The sequence below is a fragment of the Eleutherodactylus coqui genome, chromosome 8 (assembly GCF_035609145.1).
Source record: "Eleutherodactylus coqui strain aEleCoq1 chromosome 8, aEleCoq1.hap1, whole genome shotgun sequence".
NCBI classification, from domain to species: domain Eukaryota; kingdom Metazoa; phylum Chordata; class Amphibia; order Anura; family Eleutherodactylidae; genus Eleutherodactylus; species Eleutherodactylus coqui.
The window spans coordinates 58,395,511-58,413,939 of record NC_089844.1 but is presented as its reverse complement, the minus strand read 5'-3'; the positions used below and the strand labels follow the sequence as shown (position 1 = coordinate 58,413,939).

Sequence of the window (18,429 nt, the reverse complement as noted above, 5' to 3'; positions counted from 1 at the left end):
ACACTGCAAGATGATCGCTCAAAATTTGCTCAAACGGCAGTTTGAGTTAGTTTTGAGCGTTCACTTTGCATAAGTGTGTAACTGAAGGCTCGCGCTGTATGCAGAAGACAAGCGGGACCGCTATCTTCTGCATACGGCTGTTGTCTGTTGATATACAGCTGAGCGGCGTATGCAGAACACAGCTGGAGCGCTGTATTCTGCATACTTCTGCTGTCTACATCGATCACTCAGCTGGTATACAGTCTTCTTCATACTCTACCTGTGTTCACCGAGTGGGATACCAGCTGAAACAATAGTATAAGTGAATCGTTAATGAAAACTGCACGATGGACACACATTTAGACCCAAAGATTCTCGCTCAAAAGATTACTTTGAGCGAATTTTGAGCGAGAATCATTGGGTCTAAATAGGCCTTAAGTTCATAAATTGCACGGACTAAAGCCCTATTTACACGCAAAGATGGTCGCTCAAAATTTGTTCAAAAGATAGCTTAAATGACAGTTTGAGCGATCATTTTGTATAAACTACTAATGGGCACTAATGCCCATTAGTAGCGTATTAGCTTCATTTGTATGTAAATAAGCCTCCCTTTGCTGTATGCAGATAACAGCAGGTGGTCTTTTATCTGCATACAGCTTTTTTGTTCTCTCGCGGCACAACAGCTGAAAACAATGTCATCAGTGCTCCCCACTGTGAATCACAGCGTGTGGTCCCCATCATTAGCTGGCCGGCAGAACTATTGCGTTTCAGTTGATGATTTTTAGTTCAGCATAAAAACCAATGATGGTAGCATTTACATGCAACGATATCGCTCAAAAGACGATTGAACAAATTTTTAGCGATAATCATTGTGTGTAAATGGGCTTTCTAGAGATGAGCGAGCGTACTCTGCCACACCCCTTTTTCGCCTGAGTACCGAGATTTTTGAGTACTTCCGTACTCGGGCGAAAAGATTCGGGGGGCGCCGTGGGTTCCCCACAGCTACCCCCTGTGCTGCCACGCTGCCCCCCGGTGCCCCCCCCCGAATCTTTTCACCCGAGTACTGAAGTACTCGAAAATAGCGGTACTCGATCGAGTAATTACTCGAAACGAGTACGTTCGCTCATCTCTAGCTTTAACATTACACTTTGCTTGCCTCCGCTTTCGTGTAAGCAAAGAAATGCTGGCAAAAGGAGCGGGGGGGTGCCCCGTCGGAACACAGCCTTGGTTTCGCAAGGAGAGAAACGCTGACCGCAGCCTGCAGCTGGACTTGACTTATGCTACGTTTTAGACGTAACAATCATCGTTCAAAAATTAGTTAAAACAAGTGAAAGTGAACTATAATTGTTCGGTTTAAACATGAGCTAATGATCCGTTCGAATCGTTCACTTTTTGTTCGTCATCCAGTTTCAGCAGGACTAAAAATCATCGTTCAATTCTCGTTGCTTTCAAACACTCCCCGCTTAGTGTTTCACAAAGGAATGTGGATCAGGAAGGGTATAATTTCTTCTTGAGCTACCTACCCACGGGGTCTCGTGATATCGGGCCATGAAACTCTGCCTGATGGCATGTTAATGAACATCTCGCATTTTTGAGGTTCCGATCCTCTCGCACAATAGAGGATCAAAAGTGTTTCCGATTGCTTTTCAATGGGTAACCTCACATCGCACAGCATGTTATACATTACACGTCCCAGTGAAATCAATGGGTGATGCGTTCTGAGGAACACGAAAAGATACAATATGCCCCTCATGTGCATGACTTTATTTAAAAGAATGCGGTTCAGATTTGTGAAAGTTTCACGGTCGTGTGAGCACCTAGAAGGGGTGGGAGGAGACTTATAAGGCCATGCATGCTCCTTTGGGAAATATGTAACTGTAATATGGAACAATACTTCTGCAGCGCCACCTATTGGAGGGCAGCATTCCATCAGCTCAATGTCAAACTTTTTAAATAAGCCTTATAAAAAAAATTCCTAGTCATTGTTATAAGGCTTGTTTACAATGACTAGTAACATTGGATTGCAGGAATGCTGCCTTCCAATAGGTGGCGCTGCAGAGGTATTGCTCCGTCTTCCCATTTACATAGGAATATGAAACGCTGAACGAGAAGTGAACGATTCTCAACGATGATCTGCCTGTTTAAACAGGCTGAACGAGTAAGCGGTGACGTCACCAGGTCGTACTAACGAGAATCTGCTCCTGTAAAAGGGGCATTGGTGATTGAACTAAGAAGTCCGGGTGCTGGCTGCAATCAGCATAGCTCCCCCTGGGTTTCACAGAGGTGCGTTTCGCAGCCTTATGTACTCTGTTAACATGACCACAGGTACCATTGCATTTAGTGTCCTCAACATATTGGGATATGGTGCTTCTGCTGCTTGTGCTTCAATACAGAGAAAGGTATTTTTCTCTTGTATGTAGTGAGTAGTATATGTGTGTATGTATATAATATATATGTATTTCACTTCTGTCGTTTTCTTCGGCAGCCTTGGACAGTTGTGACTGTAGCGTTCTGAATGTTACTATCTAGCATCGAGGGTTTGCCAACACATGAAGTATTGTGATTTTACGGGGTCTTCTCTGCACTCTTGTGACCACTAGGGGCTCTGACCTTCTAGACGGTCTGACCGGCACTGCAGGGAGAGCACTACTTTCTAGTAATAAGCTTGCTGTGTTGCGACAGAAGAAACCTTTTACTGTAAAGTGTCCAGAAATGTCTCTTCTGGTCCGGCCTGGAGTTTTTGCTGTTTTGTGTAATTTTAGATTTTACTTTAATATTTCATGTGCAAATAAAGCTCTTTGTTTATGATCCGGTAATGGGAAGTGGTTGTTTGGGGATTTGGATTTGTAGCAACACATAAAATCTGCATGAGTAATTGACTTTTTTGTCATCTGCAAATGTGTTTTTTTGCAGTTAATGTTGCCACTTATATTTTCAATTACCATAAAGTGCTTTACAGACCTGTTATCAGCTGGAGCGGGGATTTCTACAGACTAAAATCATGAAACTACACAGCGTTTTATGAACGCCACCAGGCTAGTCGGGCACAAGAACTTTGTGAAAGTTTGCACTGTGCTTTAAGTTGCTAGGTAAACACAAGTTGAGTTGACCGTGGTCCACATGGTGGAGAGAAGACCCTAAAGATCAAACTGGAACTACCATTATGCTGCCCAGATTTGCCACCCAAGACAAAAGGACCTGAGATTTGTTGCCCCCTCAGTGTCTCTTCCTCGACCCTCAGGCAGTTCCCCACCTCCCCAGTTTGCCTGTAAATAAAGAGTCCTGAACAGGTTCTTCCAGCCCAATAGTAAAAGGGAAGTAACAACCGGGGTTGGGTTCCCCTCTCTCTAAGGATGCTACATCCCGTGCTTGGTATGCCTCTATGGTATGTATGCAGTTGTGAGATGATCTACTCAATGACGGAGGAATTCCAGAGTCTCCATTAATGGTTTCATTTCTAGTCATTGTAAAGGCCTTCATAGACATTACTGAAAAGTTGTGTGAACCCGACGACTGTCGTGTGTGGAGACCTCGAAAGTCTCCCCATGACATGATGTCAGGGGAAAGAAGGGCTGGGCTCCTTGAACTTCAATACCCGATCCTTAAGCTGTTCCTGGAGATGAGCCAGATTGGTCTAGCTGCAGCTTCCTCCACTCCCCATGAACGCTCGGTTTACGGACACGTTCACACAGATGTATGTAGGTTTCAGTCGCGTAAATGCGCTGCGTATTTGCGTAACCGAAAATCACAACTATTTTGGCCGTCTTTCCGGGTTTTTGTGCGCATAAATAGGCTGTGTATTTCCGCGCAAAAAAATATGCAGAAGGACCCATTGATTGGTTGTGCAAATATGCAGTGAATGCGCAGGTTTCCAGCATATCTGTGCTGGCTCATTCATTTCAATGGCTTATTGCGGTGTGAAATATGCCCTAAAATGGAACGTGCTGTTTATTATTATTTTCACGTGACTGAACCGTCTGAAATCTCTGGGTTTTATTCACGGAGTATTACGTGTGTAATACGCTTATGTGAACGAGCCCCAGCTGAGTCCTTGTGTTGGGGGAGTCGGGAGAAATAGCTGTTGGCCCCACAGGCATTTTGCCAACAGCTATTTTAAAGTGTTGGGCGCCTTAAGGGTTAAACTTTCCAATGCTTATCAAACTAATTTTCCATCTAGCATAAAGACGCTTATGTTAAATCGCTAACAACAAGATGTCTGTAGCTTACAGTTAGGCAGGTGTGGAAGAGATGAGTTTGTTCGTGCCAATTAGCAGAATGCACTTAGCAGATGTTCTTCATGTATGGCCACCCAGCCGTCTGTGGTTGTGGCAGGACTGGTCACAAAGCGGGACTGAAAAATCTTGGCGTCATTTATAAAATCTTGGTCTCCTTGGCAACCATTTTGGTCGCTGTATGCAGCCTTGTTGTATTCTCAATGTTTTGGGGTATGTGTAGTTTATTCATTTCTTTTGAGGGGAGAATTGCAAAAATACAGAAATTTTACCAATTACTAGAGATGAGCCAGCACCCAAATGCTCGGGTCGTCGTAATTCGAGTTGAGCTTTTCATAAAATTTGAGAGCTCTACTCGAGTAACGAACCCCATTGACTACAATAGACTCGAGCATTTTTGTATGTGGGACGGCGGGTGCAGAGCTTTTTTTTTTTTGTCTCTCGCTTTCCCTCACACTCTCCACCACCCCCCCTCCCTCTCCCTCTCCCTCTCAGCCAGCCAGCCAGCCAAAAACTTTGCCGTTAACGTGCGCTGCGGGGAGGGGCCAAAAACTGGGGCGGGGTCAAACACGGCTTGATGCTCGTCCGAGTAACGAGCACCATCGAGTATGCTAATACTCGAACGAGCATCAAGCTCGGAAGAGTACGTTCGCTCAACTCTACCAATTACCTTTTTTCTTTTTACCCCAGGGGTAAATAACATGTTACCTTCATTCTATAAGTTGGTATGAATACTCTGATACCAAATTTTTCATTATTTTTTTTTATTTTTTTTTTTAGTATTTCTGGTTCATGAAAGCCCGTTAGCACATGCTCGTGTTTAGAAAGCCAAACCGCAGCTGCCAAATGGCTTTCTGGTGGTTTGATGGCCCCATAGCTGCCGACATGTTCCCTTCAAACGGGTTCTCCTGGTCTGAACTATTGATGACTTGTCCTCAATATGGGTCGTCGATAGTTGATTGATGGGGGTCTGCCATTCATGACCTACAGCAGTCAGATGTTATCGTACGTATGGACAGACGGCTCTAGTGGCCCAGGTTGATATTACACGTTCTTGTATTTCAAGAGTAGAATTCCGCAGAATAGATAGACATGCTGCAGATTCAGAATCCACAGCGTTTCGTAAAAACAATGCTGATTAGTTGCGGAAATTCTCCACACCGTGTGAAGGGTTTTTTAAAACCCCCCTAAGCATGGCTTGTACGGTAAATGCTGCGGAATTTGCGCAGTGATTCCGCTAGCGGAAATTCCGTAGTGCTTCCTGCACGTGTGATAGCGGCCTGATGGTGTTATGTGGGTTTCTATGTTTGTTACCAGATATATATTTGTTTGTGTGTGCACTTTCTCTCCTGTATCTAATTATACACATGTATACATATACACAGAATCATCATAATTGATCTAGAGGTGTTCATAGGTCTCTATAAAAAATAAAAAAACTGGGGCAGAACCCAATGAAAGTTGATGTGTATACCCAATGGTGTATTATGACTGCAGTACTATGACTTACATTGCCTGAACGTGCCATGGTGGTTAATAGAGATGAGCGAGCGTACTCGCTAGGGCAAACTACTCGATCGAGTAGTGCCTTATTCTAGTACCTGCTCGCTCGTCTCTAAAGATTCGGGTGCCAGCGGGGAGGAACGGGGGGGGGGGGGGGGGGGAGATCTCTCTCTCTCCCCCCCACCCCCGCTCCTCCCTGCTCACTCACGCAACTCACCGCTCTCCCCCGCTGGCACCCGAATCTTTTGAGACGAGCGGGCAGGTACTCGCATAAGGCACTACTCGCTCGAGTAGTTTGCCTTAGCCAGTACGCTCGCTCGTCTCTACTGGTTAACCTTTGTCAGCGAGGTGGTAACATTCATATGCAAGGAGCACTGAAGTGTGTCTATATAGGTGGTTCCAACATGACAAATCAATGAGCCATCTGTACACCTAATCCTATCCCAAACCACAATGGATGGTTCTTAGCCATTAATTGTGATATACTGCTATAACCTGTGCTTTAGTGGCACCAAATATTTCCCTGGTGGCAACATTTGGTACTATTCTTTTTTTTTTTTTTTGCCTTCAAGAAATCTAAACCCCATATGCCTCTGAGTATACACACCAACTTTTATTGGGTTCTGTACAATAGTTTTTCACTAGAGACCTCTGAACACGTCTAGTTTATTTATGAACACCGTGTGTGTGTGTGTGTGTGTGTGTGTGTGTGTGTGTGTGTATGTATATGTGTGTGTATGTATATATATATATATATATATGTGTATATAATATATATATATATAATACTGTATGTGTGTAGTTTTTAAAATCCATAAGAACATGGCTCACGCCTCATGAGAAGTCAAGAGCTAAAAAAAAATGGGGTATCCACACATCCCAATTTACAGAACAATAGCAACTTTGCTGTCAGGACCACTCGGATGTAAAGTCTATTCCCCAGATTTATTGGATAAAAATGATGATGGTAATACTATTGTGTAGTAATAGAAGTATTAACCCTTTCCAATCCACTGTCTGACGTCTTCCTACATTCTGATTGAAGCTTGTACAGCTACAGTGTCAGACATCCAACAGGATATTCTTACCATCTATTGCCAGCCACTCCGCTGTCGGAGCCTCTCTGGCGCACACACACTGGCTTTAGCCAGCAGATGGCACCGTTGTGAAACAGCAAAAAGAGAAAGCCTTTAAGGAAAGCCTGAATCCAAAATTGGATTGGAAAGGGTTATTCTCATTTTTAGATAGTAAATCTGGTGGTTGGATTTACACCTGAGTGGTTTTGAGAGCCAAGTTGCTATTGTTATATGTAGTTTTTAGTAGTGCGATCTAGAGCCAACCCCAGTACAAAGCAATGCCACCTTGCTTACCTATAAGGAGATGGGTGTGCCATCATTTTGATATCCGTCATTTGCAGGTGTTAAGATGCACTTTTCCAAGTTACGTTACTTGAAAACTTGCACTGCTTTTTGGAGCCAGCGCTGTAGAGAGGAAAGGGACATCTGGCATATCACCCTAATTGTAAAAGTATTGTGGAAGGGATTTGCCTTTGTAAGCAAGAACCTGAATCTACCTTCTTGAGTAATTACATCACATCAACTATTCAATTTTCTAAGACATAGGCCTCATCAACTATGAAGCTCCGGTGGGACTAATTGCATCACACGCTTGTTTGTGCTGAAACGATTTGTTCTGTAGCATTAGGAATACAGCCGGATGTATAATACAGAGCTGATGACTGTATCAGGTGCTCATGTAAAGGGTCACAAGTCTCTTCAGCATATTGTAGTTGCATCCATTGTTTATAGATTGCCGTGCTGGTTCTTGGTGTTCTCAGCAGGGAATAAAAACATTTTGTGGAAAAAATCTTTATGTATCTTTCACATTTGTGAAACCATCAGGAAAAGCTGCATATGAGGGATTAAATACTGTATCCTTTTAACCCCTTAGCTCCATCTGCTGTCTATTCACATCAGATATGGACAGGGAGGTTATGCAGCGGGCGCAGGGGGTAAGCCCACGCCATATACAGCAGCTCTGGTTCTGTTATACAGCTAACATTCACTTGCAACAGCTGGAATAAGAGAACTTACTACTCAATTGTGACCATGGCATCTAAGTGGTTAAACAAAGGGAAAGTTCTCCCTCTTCCACCCCATTGCCAGGATGCAATCACCGTATGCCGAAGGTTCTGGCTGCTACAGCCACCTTAACAATGGCCTTCAAGTCTGCTAAGTTCGGAAGTCTATTAGACCTGCCAGCGGCAGGACTTAATACGATATACATTGATGGGCACAATACACTGCAATACTGAAGTTTTGCAGTAGATTATACAGTACATGGGATCCAAGGATTGCATGGTAAAATGAGAATAGAAAAAGTAATAAATAAGTCATTCTAACCACACAACGAATACTGGGAAAATAAAACCCAGAAAGCAAACACAATAAATTGGCCAAGTGTTTGTTTTTCCCCATTTTCACTCCACAGATTTGAAAGGGGGTTTCCGAGTTGTAACATCTCGGTACGACTTCTTGCCCATTGAGTTACAAATAGTCATATACTTGCCGCTCCCGCTGTGTCCCGCGCCGCTGCTTAGTCCTCCGATCCGTTCTTTGTTTATAGCTTCAGATCTGCCCGGTTTACGAGACATCACAGCGGCTGCAGCCAATAACCAAAATCAGCAATAATGTTACTCAATGGGGCAGGGGTTGTACCAAGGTGTTACAGCTTGGACAACCAACTTTAGGTTTTCCAGTATATTTATATGGAATAAACAACTATGTCTATGTGAAAATAAAGTAATGTTTGTTGAAAAGCAAGGATGGAGAAAAAAAACTGGCACCAATGGGTTAACTTCTCCTTTTGCAAATGTGGTATTTATATACAGCAGATGGACAAAAAATAACCTTCAAATCACAAAAGAGGATTAATATTCAAATTGAAAATAAATAAGACATAGAAAAGTGCAGCAAGTTTTGCAGAAACGTATATGCAATTTATTTGGGAAGATGTTGGACAAATCTGTCGCAGCTCCTCAGATTGTCACAACAAATCCTATGAGCCCCTGGTAAAATGTCATTAACTCTTAGCAGAAAGGACAGTTCACTTAAGGACTCTTGGACAGCTGTTTGGGTGGGCCGGTGGGAGATTTTAACCTATTCTCATATATTTATCAAGAGATGGAAAGGAAGAAAATGACATAATTTTTCTAGAGAAATCCAGCACTTAAGGCTTACTTACATGGGCGTAGTATTGGTCCCTATGTTGCCCATGTTAGTAACAGATAGCACACAGATACATAAAGTCCAATGGACTATCCACGTGTTTTGTTTTTTAAATACATAGACCGATGGTCCACGTTAAAAAAAAAAAAAATTCTTAGTGTGCCGTTCTATTCTAGGACATGCAATGTGTCAGGTATCTGTGTGCTCCCTAGTTGCACCCAAACTGCACATGCTCATCTGAAAGAGGCTTTAAGGTAGTACTCCAGGCAAAAGATAAAAATACAACTGTTGCCTGGAGTTGAGGTGCCCATCCCAGGCACAAAGTCTGTTTCTTGTATGATCATAGCCGATCAGGGATTTTTCCGGCAGGACGCTGCACTGCCCAGACAGCGTACAGACTGACAGAAAGCACCCGTGGATCTCGGGATCTTGAGAGGAACAGTAGCTGTAGGAGCTCTGGACAGAGCACACTAGTACAGGTGAGGAAGTACTAAGTAGGTACGAAACCTTGCTGTAACATCTGTGTGTTGGCTGTTAAAAGGTATCATATCTACAAGATTACTTAGTTTCTCTTACTGAGAACAGTAGCCTTTTTCTTTATTTTAACACACTGGAGAACACTCAGCAATGTGTTTGGGTCTGAAGAAGGTGTAAGTCCTGCTCCGAAACGCGGTGCTGTGTGTTCTCCTGTGTGTTAAGTACTGGTGTGCGCTCTACAGAGCTCCTACAGCTACTATTCAGCCACAAAGGCCAGCAGAGTGGGCAGCTGACAGATTTATATGTATTCACAGCGTTAGCATTGCTGTTAAGTTGGGGACTAGTATATAGCCCAGCTGATATGCGCATGAGGCGCTCTGTATTTGTGTTTTATGTAATGATCTGCGTGGACACGTAAGTATGATTTTGGACATTGGTTAGGCACCTCCACTCCAGAAACTGTTTCATTAAATCTGACTGTTGGGCACAATTCTGCTTTTCTCAGTTACTGCAGAAAACAAACCCCTTATTAAAATTCAGTACTTTATTAAAATTACCCATAAAATGCTATAACATGTATAAAGAATAAATGAGATCTATCTGCCAAGGTGAACAATACACCAGGTGATATGAATATATCAAAATTTACAGTTTGTTTGAGTTGCGTATTAAGGTCAAACTTATATGAAAGGCTATCATGATTGGTAGAGGAACCTAATAATCCATACTATTCTCAATCCATAATGTAAGCAGTCAAAGGATCAGGACAAACAAGGCAAGGATTATGATACCGAAAGGTCCCTATTCAGTCCACTAATAAAACAGCCCCTAACTAACTGTGGAGTGATCGCCCTGATACCTGTCACACCCTCAGACTATGGGTCCGTTTAGTCCTGCCAATTTCTCGTTTGAGCCAGCCAATGATGTCGGCGTTTGCTCTATGGCCACCTGCTTATACAAGTAGATACATCGTTAGCTTGCTTAAACGAGAAATCGATCGATTAGTCATTCACATTTGCTGTATAAGTGAGAACGACTGAACAATCGGTATTTATACTGATAATTAGTGAAGGAGCCAACGATGATTTTTATGCCTGCATAAAATGATAAATGAATGAAAGGCGAACGTTTCATCCAATCGATGGCCGTGTTTACGTTGAACGATTATTGTTCGTTTTCGCTCATTTGAACGTTTTGTTTTTTTTTTAAACGACAATCATTCCGTGTAAAAGGACCCTTAATTAAAGCAGATCTGAACGTGTTTCACCCAGTGTTTGCTGGGATCATCGGGGGACATTTCAAAACCGGAAAGGGCGTGAGCCCCAGACAGGAGTCATACATGGATATCCTCTATGTAATCACTTCTGTGAATGTTCTTCTAATTTGTGCTCCTATTATATTGGATTGTGCGGTGATTCAGTTTTTCTCAAAGACAGGCTTGACAAATGAAATTCAATATATGCTGGAATTTACTACTTGACTGTCTTTTGGCATGTTTTGGGCCTCCTGTACGTGGCTGTAGTACAGCTCTGGTACAAGCTCCAAGTTGTACAAAGTCTACACCAGTAGATGGTTTTGGGACCTCCATATGCCTCGAGCTGCATACTAAGGTTTGTATGATTCACATGGAAACAAATCTATATGGTGGTGTGCCATTGAGTGCTGTATTGCTTCTAAATTAGAGCATCTCTGTAATACTATGCCGTATGGACACACAATATGGCTGCCGTTAGAGAGGCAGCGTGCACCTGGCTCTTAACTTTTATGGTTGGGTGCAATTACCATGGTGAGTAAAGGCGTTCTCCCAGATCAGATAGAATTGGGACAGAGGCAGGGAGTGATATAAAATAGCAAAATAAGCCTTAACTTGCCTGAAGGAATCCCCACTGCTCCCCCCCCTCCCCTCTCCCGGCCTATGCTTATAGGGCTACAGCGGTCACATTGGCAATCAATGATCGCTGCAGCCAATCACTGACCTCAGCGGTCCAAACTGGCACGGTTTACAATATTTGTCTTTCCTTGTAAATTAAAATGCCCTTATACACCCTCAGATTTATATAGCCTCTGAGATGTCTTGGGCACAAGCTACAATCTCTTTAAGAAAGAAGTCCATGTGTCATTTACTTTGTGCTTGTAATTTTATTTTTTGTTTTCGGCTACTGGATTTATCTGATCTGCACAATTTTAATTCCCCACCTTTATATTTCTAGTAAAGCGGAGAATGAAAATTTTTCTAAAGAAGCACCTGTTCTTGACTTATTCATATATTTTTTACCTTTTCTAAGGGGGGTGGCTTAAAGGTACGTCTCCACATAGCTGCACGCGCATCTGAAACCACACCCACATACGCTAGACGGGTTATTCAAATCACTTGTTGAGTGATCACTTGGTTTTGCCTGTAGTACCTCAGTTTTACCCACAAGACAATCATGTTAATGACCACATGGTTTTCAGGGAAAACTGAATTTTCTGCAAAATCAGGCAGCCCAATTACAAGCTATTTGAAAACTCGCCTACTATACGGGGCTGTGAGCTCATATGTTCTGTAATTGCTGACAAGATAGTATCTCTGCCATTATTGCCACTACTGAAGGGCTTATTCAGACAACGGTATATCGGCCGGGTATTCACGCCTGGCCGATATACTGTGTCCCTCTCTGCAGTGGGAGGAGGCTGGAAGAACTGGGAGCAGTGCACTGAGCTCCTGCCTCCTCTCCACCCCTCGGCACTATTTGCAATGAGAGGGGGCCGGGCTAAGTTACGAGTCTTGGCTCCTCCCCAGCCCCCTCCCTTTGCAAATAGTGGAGAGGAGGCGGAAAGAGGGCGGGAGCTCAGTGCACTGCTCCCGTCTCTTCCAGCCTCCTCCCCCTGCAGAGAGGGTCACTGTATATCGGCCGGGCGTGAATACCCGGTTGATATATGGTCTTCTGAATAAGCCCTAAGACCGAGTCAAAAAGTTTTAGCAAGCTACAAAGGCATGATGCATTGATGTGAAGTGGGTACAAAGTGTGCTGTGCCGCGTCCATTAAGTCGTCATAGCAGTCTGTTTCTATGTTCTTAATGCAATTTGCTAAAAATCAAAACCCAATTCCACAGTTGCCGACTAGGAATGCATAGTTATTAAAACTTGCCTTGCACGTTACTTTATTTTTTATTTCGTCATGCATTTTCCCATTTTGTAACCTGCCAAACATATTTTGTTGATTGATTAAATTTTGTTCAATGTATGTCTGAGGAAAATGAAATAAAGAGTCGTCTCTCTGAATAACTCACTGGATGTGTTGTGTTTTCTCAGGATTTTCCCCAGACATTTTTTTTAGACTGAGGTAAAAAAAACAAACAGGTGCACCACACAAGCAAAAAAACTGAGACTATACTGATAAACATGTACATGCATATTACCTGGGGGCTAACACCATGTCTGTGGTGGAAAGACGTATTCGAACATATCGCATGTATCCATAGACTATGGTTGGTCAATCGTACGCACTTTTGAACTACTTTTCTCACCTTTTTAACCTCCTTATGTTTGTACTTTTTTTATGGGATGCAGTAGCGTAGCAGATCACACTTTTCTGTCCTTTTTAAAAACCGCATGCTGGGCTACACATTTTTTACGTTGCAGTCAATAGACTTATGAAAACTTTTATAGCTTTATGCTTCCATGCTTTTATTGTATAAGCCAAAAGGCTGGGAATAAGGCACAAGCCTTAAATGGACATGCCAATACGCAGGTGATGGTCATTAAAATTTCTCAGTTTTTAATTCAGTGGAACCAGCTTTAAAAAACACAACGCGTTTCAAAGCAATGCTCCGCTTTCATTAGATACATGTTTTGTTTTTGAAGGCCTAAAAAGGGTTCAATTACAAAACTTTATTTAAAAGTATTTTTAATGTAAACGGACACAAATGTATGTAAGCATGAGGCTATAGATTTACCATTTGGAATGTTTTTCCATGTACTTTTAACGTATATGCTAAACCTACATTAAAAATGTGACATGAACGGCTCGTAATACCAATGAAAATGAGTCCACTGAATGAAGCATGAGATTTACATTTAGAAGGCATCTCCTTATCTTTTTAATGAATAAGGATCTAATATCAAGCATGGCTAATCCCTAACTTTTCTAATGTAGGCGTCTTCAGTTCTGCAGTACTGACGTTTGCTACTAAGGCTATGGGAGTAGGGTAAATCCACCACAGCCTATAGATGAATGTAAAGATCTTTATACATAATACACATTCTGATCAACCGTTTCCTGAGTTCAGCTCTTGGGGATAGACTAATGTATACTATAAAAAGTTAGAACATGTCGAATACTCTATTTGACACCACATTACACTTTACCTGTGCTCTTGGAAGAGGTCACTTCAATGTACGTTTACCATATCCTCTACTTTATAGGAATAGAAAACTACATCCAAAATTCAGTTTGTTTTATTTTCCCCAGATTGTATGTAAGTTTTCAAAAACACACATTTTTAAAGTAATTCTAAAACCTGGTATTCAGAGGTTTTACTTGAACTGCTGGACCCTTATATATAGCAGGCACCAGGGCCCAAGGTTGTGACTGCTAATCAGTGGCATAACGATCATGGTCACAGGTGATGTCACCAGACCCAAAGGCAAAGAGGGGCCCATCCTGGATCCCTGGACAAGTACTACTTTTTACAGGATCCACATCATCAGGGCAGGGATCCAGTTGAAAACTATTGATTGCGAGTTTTGAATCTGCTCTCGAGTATTGATCTGTGCTATACCTTGTACCTCTATGTGGCCATTCTCCTGCTCCAGTGGTACCGCTAGTCCCGTTACATTGGTAGCATTGTCCTTTGTACTTACCTCCAGGACAGTTTATGTGCCGTGGCACATTTTGTATGCCAAGGCCTCTGCCAGCGGGGAACTTTTGTGTGCTGGGTCCTGAAGACGAGTAGCGAGGGGAGGTAACTAAATGCCTCTTGTTGCCTAATCTGTGCCCTGATCTTGAGGGTCTATGCTTAGTAGAAGGGCCCCATTCAATAGTATTGCATTGTGTTCAGCATCCTCTAGTCACCCCATTGCTGATACTTCTACTTCTGCGTCCCTTTAGCTGTGTCCCTGCAAATAATTATAAATGGACATCTGAAGATGTGGATTTTAGATCGGGCTTTTACCCTGACATGTAAATTAAATGAGGCGATAGCATGGGTAAGGTCGATTTGCACGGTTCTAATGCACATCTGCATTGAAAAGTCTTGCCGGAAGTTCAGTCGCAGATCTGGCTCAAAATACCGGAAGAAAAATTGCTTCAGTCCATAAGCTTAACAGCAAACTCCTACCACTCCCATCCCCTCTCCCCACAATCAGGGTAGGGCTTATTATCGGGGAAACAGGTAGTTTTGAGCATTGGATGGATTCAGCATTTTGTTTTCCTGCTCACAGAATAATGGAGCAGGGAAACCAAATTCATAATGGGTATTTGAAGAAAGCCTAATTTTTTTGGGTTGAAGAAAAGGTAAAATTGGTTTCTGCATCCGCGAAATCTAAAAAATAATTATTGTAATATACTGTTACTGTTTTCGTTTTTCTGATGTACAGTGTAAGATTCTTTTGGTATTACCTCCTATTGAATTTTCAGATTAGTGAGAGTCCAGTAAATGGGGGTGTCCTCCTTATTCATGTTGCTGGAGGCTCCACATTCTGGACTTCCACGGATCTTACTTTCTTGACTGATGGAAAACTCTTTGTTATGAAATTATACATCAAAGTCGATCTGCTGTATTATTTGAGTACTACTTTGTTTATTGCTTTACTTTTAGCTTAAATTATAATTCTGTGTCAACAGTTAAACTGTGGCAAAAAAATTGGAGTTTTCTGGGCACAAGAGTTTTTTTGCAAAGTTGTTTACCAGGCTACACAAACATGAAAGAAGTGGATTTTCCTCACTTGATTTCTCCCCCCCCCCCCCCCCATAGCACTGGTGCCCGGTTCCCCGTTGCTCTCAACTTGTAGCTGCAGTAGCGATGGCGTCCCAAGAATGGAACATGTTAGCATGTTATTTTGTGACTGCTGCATTCAATCATAGGCCAAAGTGAGCCGGTGATTGGTTCCAGCGGTCACCTGTCCCTGGTGTTGGTGACGGCATTACTAGTTCGCTGCAAAGTAGTAGAAAGCAGTGTCCGGGGATTAATATGATTTTTCTTTCTTTTTTTGCTTGTGCTGCCTGGTCTAGCAGCTTCAGTATCCAGATAACTGTTTAATACCATAAGGTTGTAGTAGAAATTGGTAAAGGTCATTTTCATGCATTTTTCATATTGATTCATAACTTGAAAGTGCATGAAATATCATAAGCATAACAATCTGTCAAGCAGGCACCCATGAAATCCGTGATGTTATTTATGCTGCATTAACATCTCTCTCCAGATCATTGAGGCTGAGCATATGATGGACCGGATTGTGAATGGCTTGTCTGAGACTAGTGTGAAGGTGCGGTTAGCGGCAGTCAGGTACGCCTTTAAACAGTACATACTCTTTATTCTGTTTACTCCTTTCTCTGTTAGAACTTTGAGAATACAGTATACTAGTAGTTGGATTGCTCTTGCCTTATTATTCAACCGACTAGCCACTTCACGAGAGACACCCATCTAGTAGGGCGTTGGCCTTCGAAACTGTGGTCATTCATAATGCCATAGATTCTACTAGGTGTTAATATCGTTCTGTAGGAGTTTGGGCCGATGCAGAGCTTCTTACAGTCACTGCAAATTAGATGGGTATTACAGAACATATCAGAACCTCCAACAGGAAGGATTCATGCTGCTTAAGCCAAATTATGACCCTCCCGCCAAGCACTCTTTTTGCACTCTTTTTGCCCAATGGAATCTTGTCATTCTGTTTTTCTTAGACCGCAATTGTGCTCAAAATGGTTTTCTGCTGTTGTAGCCCATCTATGCTAAAGAATTAAAGATTGTGTGTTCTGACGGGTTACTTGGAGCAACGGCATTGCCGTTGGGGGTAGTTTGCTTGACTGTTGTCAGAACAATTCTTGACTTCCTCCATAAACCATTTTCGTTGACGAGTTATGTCTAAACGATCTCTTTTCGCTGAATGTTTTTCCTCCATCACACTGGTCTCTGTATGTTCTCCATAGTATGGTATGAGAAAACCTCACAAGCTTGGCAGTTTCTAAAATACCAACTCGATATTCTAGCAGCAATGACCAGGCCTTGTTGACTCGATACTCTAGCAGCAATGACCAGGCCTTGTTGACTCGATACTCTAGCAGCAATGACCAGGCCTTGTTGACTCGATACTCTAGCAGCAATGACCAGGCCTTGTTGACTCGATACTCTAGCAGCAATGACCAGGCCTTGTTGACTCGATACCCCAGCGGCAATGACCAGGCCTTGTTGACTTGATACCCCAGCAGCAATGACCAGGCCTTGTTGACTCGATACTCTAGCAGCAATGACCAGGCCTTGTTGACTCGATACTCCAGCAGCAATGACCAGGCCTTGTTGACTCGATACTCCAGCAGCAATGACCAGGCCTTGTTGACTCGATACTCCAGCAGCAATGACCAGGCCTTGTTGACTCGATACTCTAGCAGCAATGACCAGGCCTTGTACCAGGCCTTGTTGACTCGATACTCCAGCAGCAATGACCAGGCCTTGTTGACTCGATACTCCAGCAGCAATGACCAGGCCTTGTTGACTCGATACTCTAGCAGCAATGACCAGGCCTTGTTCAAAGTTGCTCAGATCGCAAGATTTTCTCATTCTAATGTGGATTCACATGAAACTGATCAACAAAAAAAACTTGCTACCTTGATTTTATTCTGCACTTTAAGGTCACGTGTCTAATTGGCATACGGGGAAGCTCCAGTTGTGAAAGGGATGGTGTCTCTAATGAAGTGGCTATTCTCTGTGTATATGCCACAGTTAATCAGGAATAAGCCTGTGGATTAAGCCCTTGCAGGCAAATCATGCATCAGGCTTTCGGTCCCTGCTGCGCCATAATGGTGTAAAACTTGTACTCCATGGAGTCATTAGGTAATTATTGATTTGTGTCTCCATATTTGTTTATCTCTATTTTGAGCATACACTTGATGCGATAGTATTTGGACAACAGACTGTTCAGTAAAGGGGTTGTTTATGTATTTTTTATTAATCACATAGGTATGCAGTCACTATCCTGCTTATTGCTGGTTAGGTATTACTTTGACATCCATTGGGCATTAGTGCTACCCATTTTTATACATGAGCTGTGATTTTCCTGTATTTATGCAATTTTTGAACCATGAACCCCATGATGACATCCAACAATACATATTCTTCAGATGTACCTGAGGTTTGTATGGAGCGGGCTCGGGAGCAGATGCATGGCCCTAAGTGGAAATAACTCTGATCTCAGCCATTAACCATTTAGATTCCAGTGTCAGTTCAGACGGCGGCATTTAAATGTCCTAACAGAGGGATCAAACTCCTGTCATCCAAACTGTTAGCATGCAATCTGACAGCCTGAAACCTTGTGGATGCTTTTAGAGCTGCATTTGATTGCCTATTAAGCTCTGCAAGCAGCACATCTTAAAAGAATGCCAGTCAAAACACAATATATTGCAATACTGAAGTATTGCAGTATACTGTATAATCCATCAAATGATCACTAGCTGAGGTTGGGGGAGGGGGCTATAATTAAATAGATATTTTGCATCACCACATCCATAAAAATCGGATCGACTAAAGTGATATTTTATTTATCACGCACAGTGAATGCTGTAAGTAAAACACAATGCTAGAATTGCGCTTTTTTTTTTTTTGGTCACCCCATCTCCAAGAATAAATGCAAGCAATCAAAAAGTTATATGTACTCCAAAATGATACCAATAGCAACTACAGATCGTCCTGCAACAAACAGGCCTTAACATAGCCCCATCGACAGAAAAATAGAAACGTCACGGTGGCCAAAGATGCTGACAGTAATTTATTTTTTAAGATTTTATTTTCTAAAAGTAGTACAGCAAACCAGCAAA

At 42.4% G+C, this 18,429-nt stretch overlaps 1 protein-coding gene across 3 annotated transcripts in view; it reads left to right on the top strand.

The window, feature by feature from the left end:
• Positions 1–18,429, top strand: part of ARMC8 (armadillo repeat containing 8) — a 99,046-nt gene that overhangs the window by 50,626 nt on the left and 29,991 nt on the right. For all 3 annotated transcript variants that reach the window (XM_066575679.1, XM_066575678.1, XM_066575677.1), the window contains one exon: positions 15,825–15,907. In XM_066575679.1, coding sequence (XP_066431776.1) covers positions 15,825–15,907 — 83 coding nt within the window. The remainder of the gene's footprint in view (positions 1–15,824; positions 15,908–18,429) is intronic.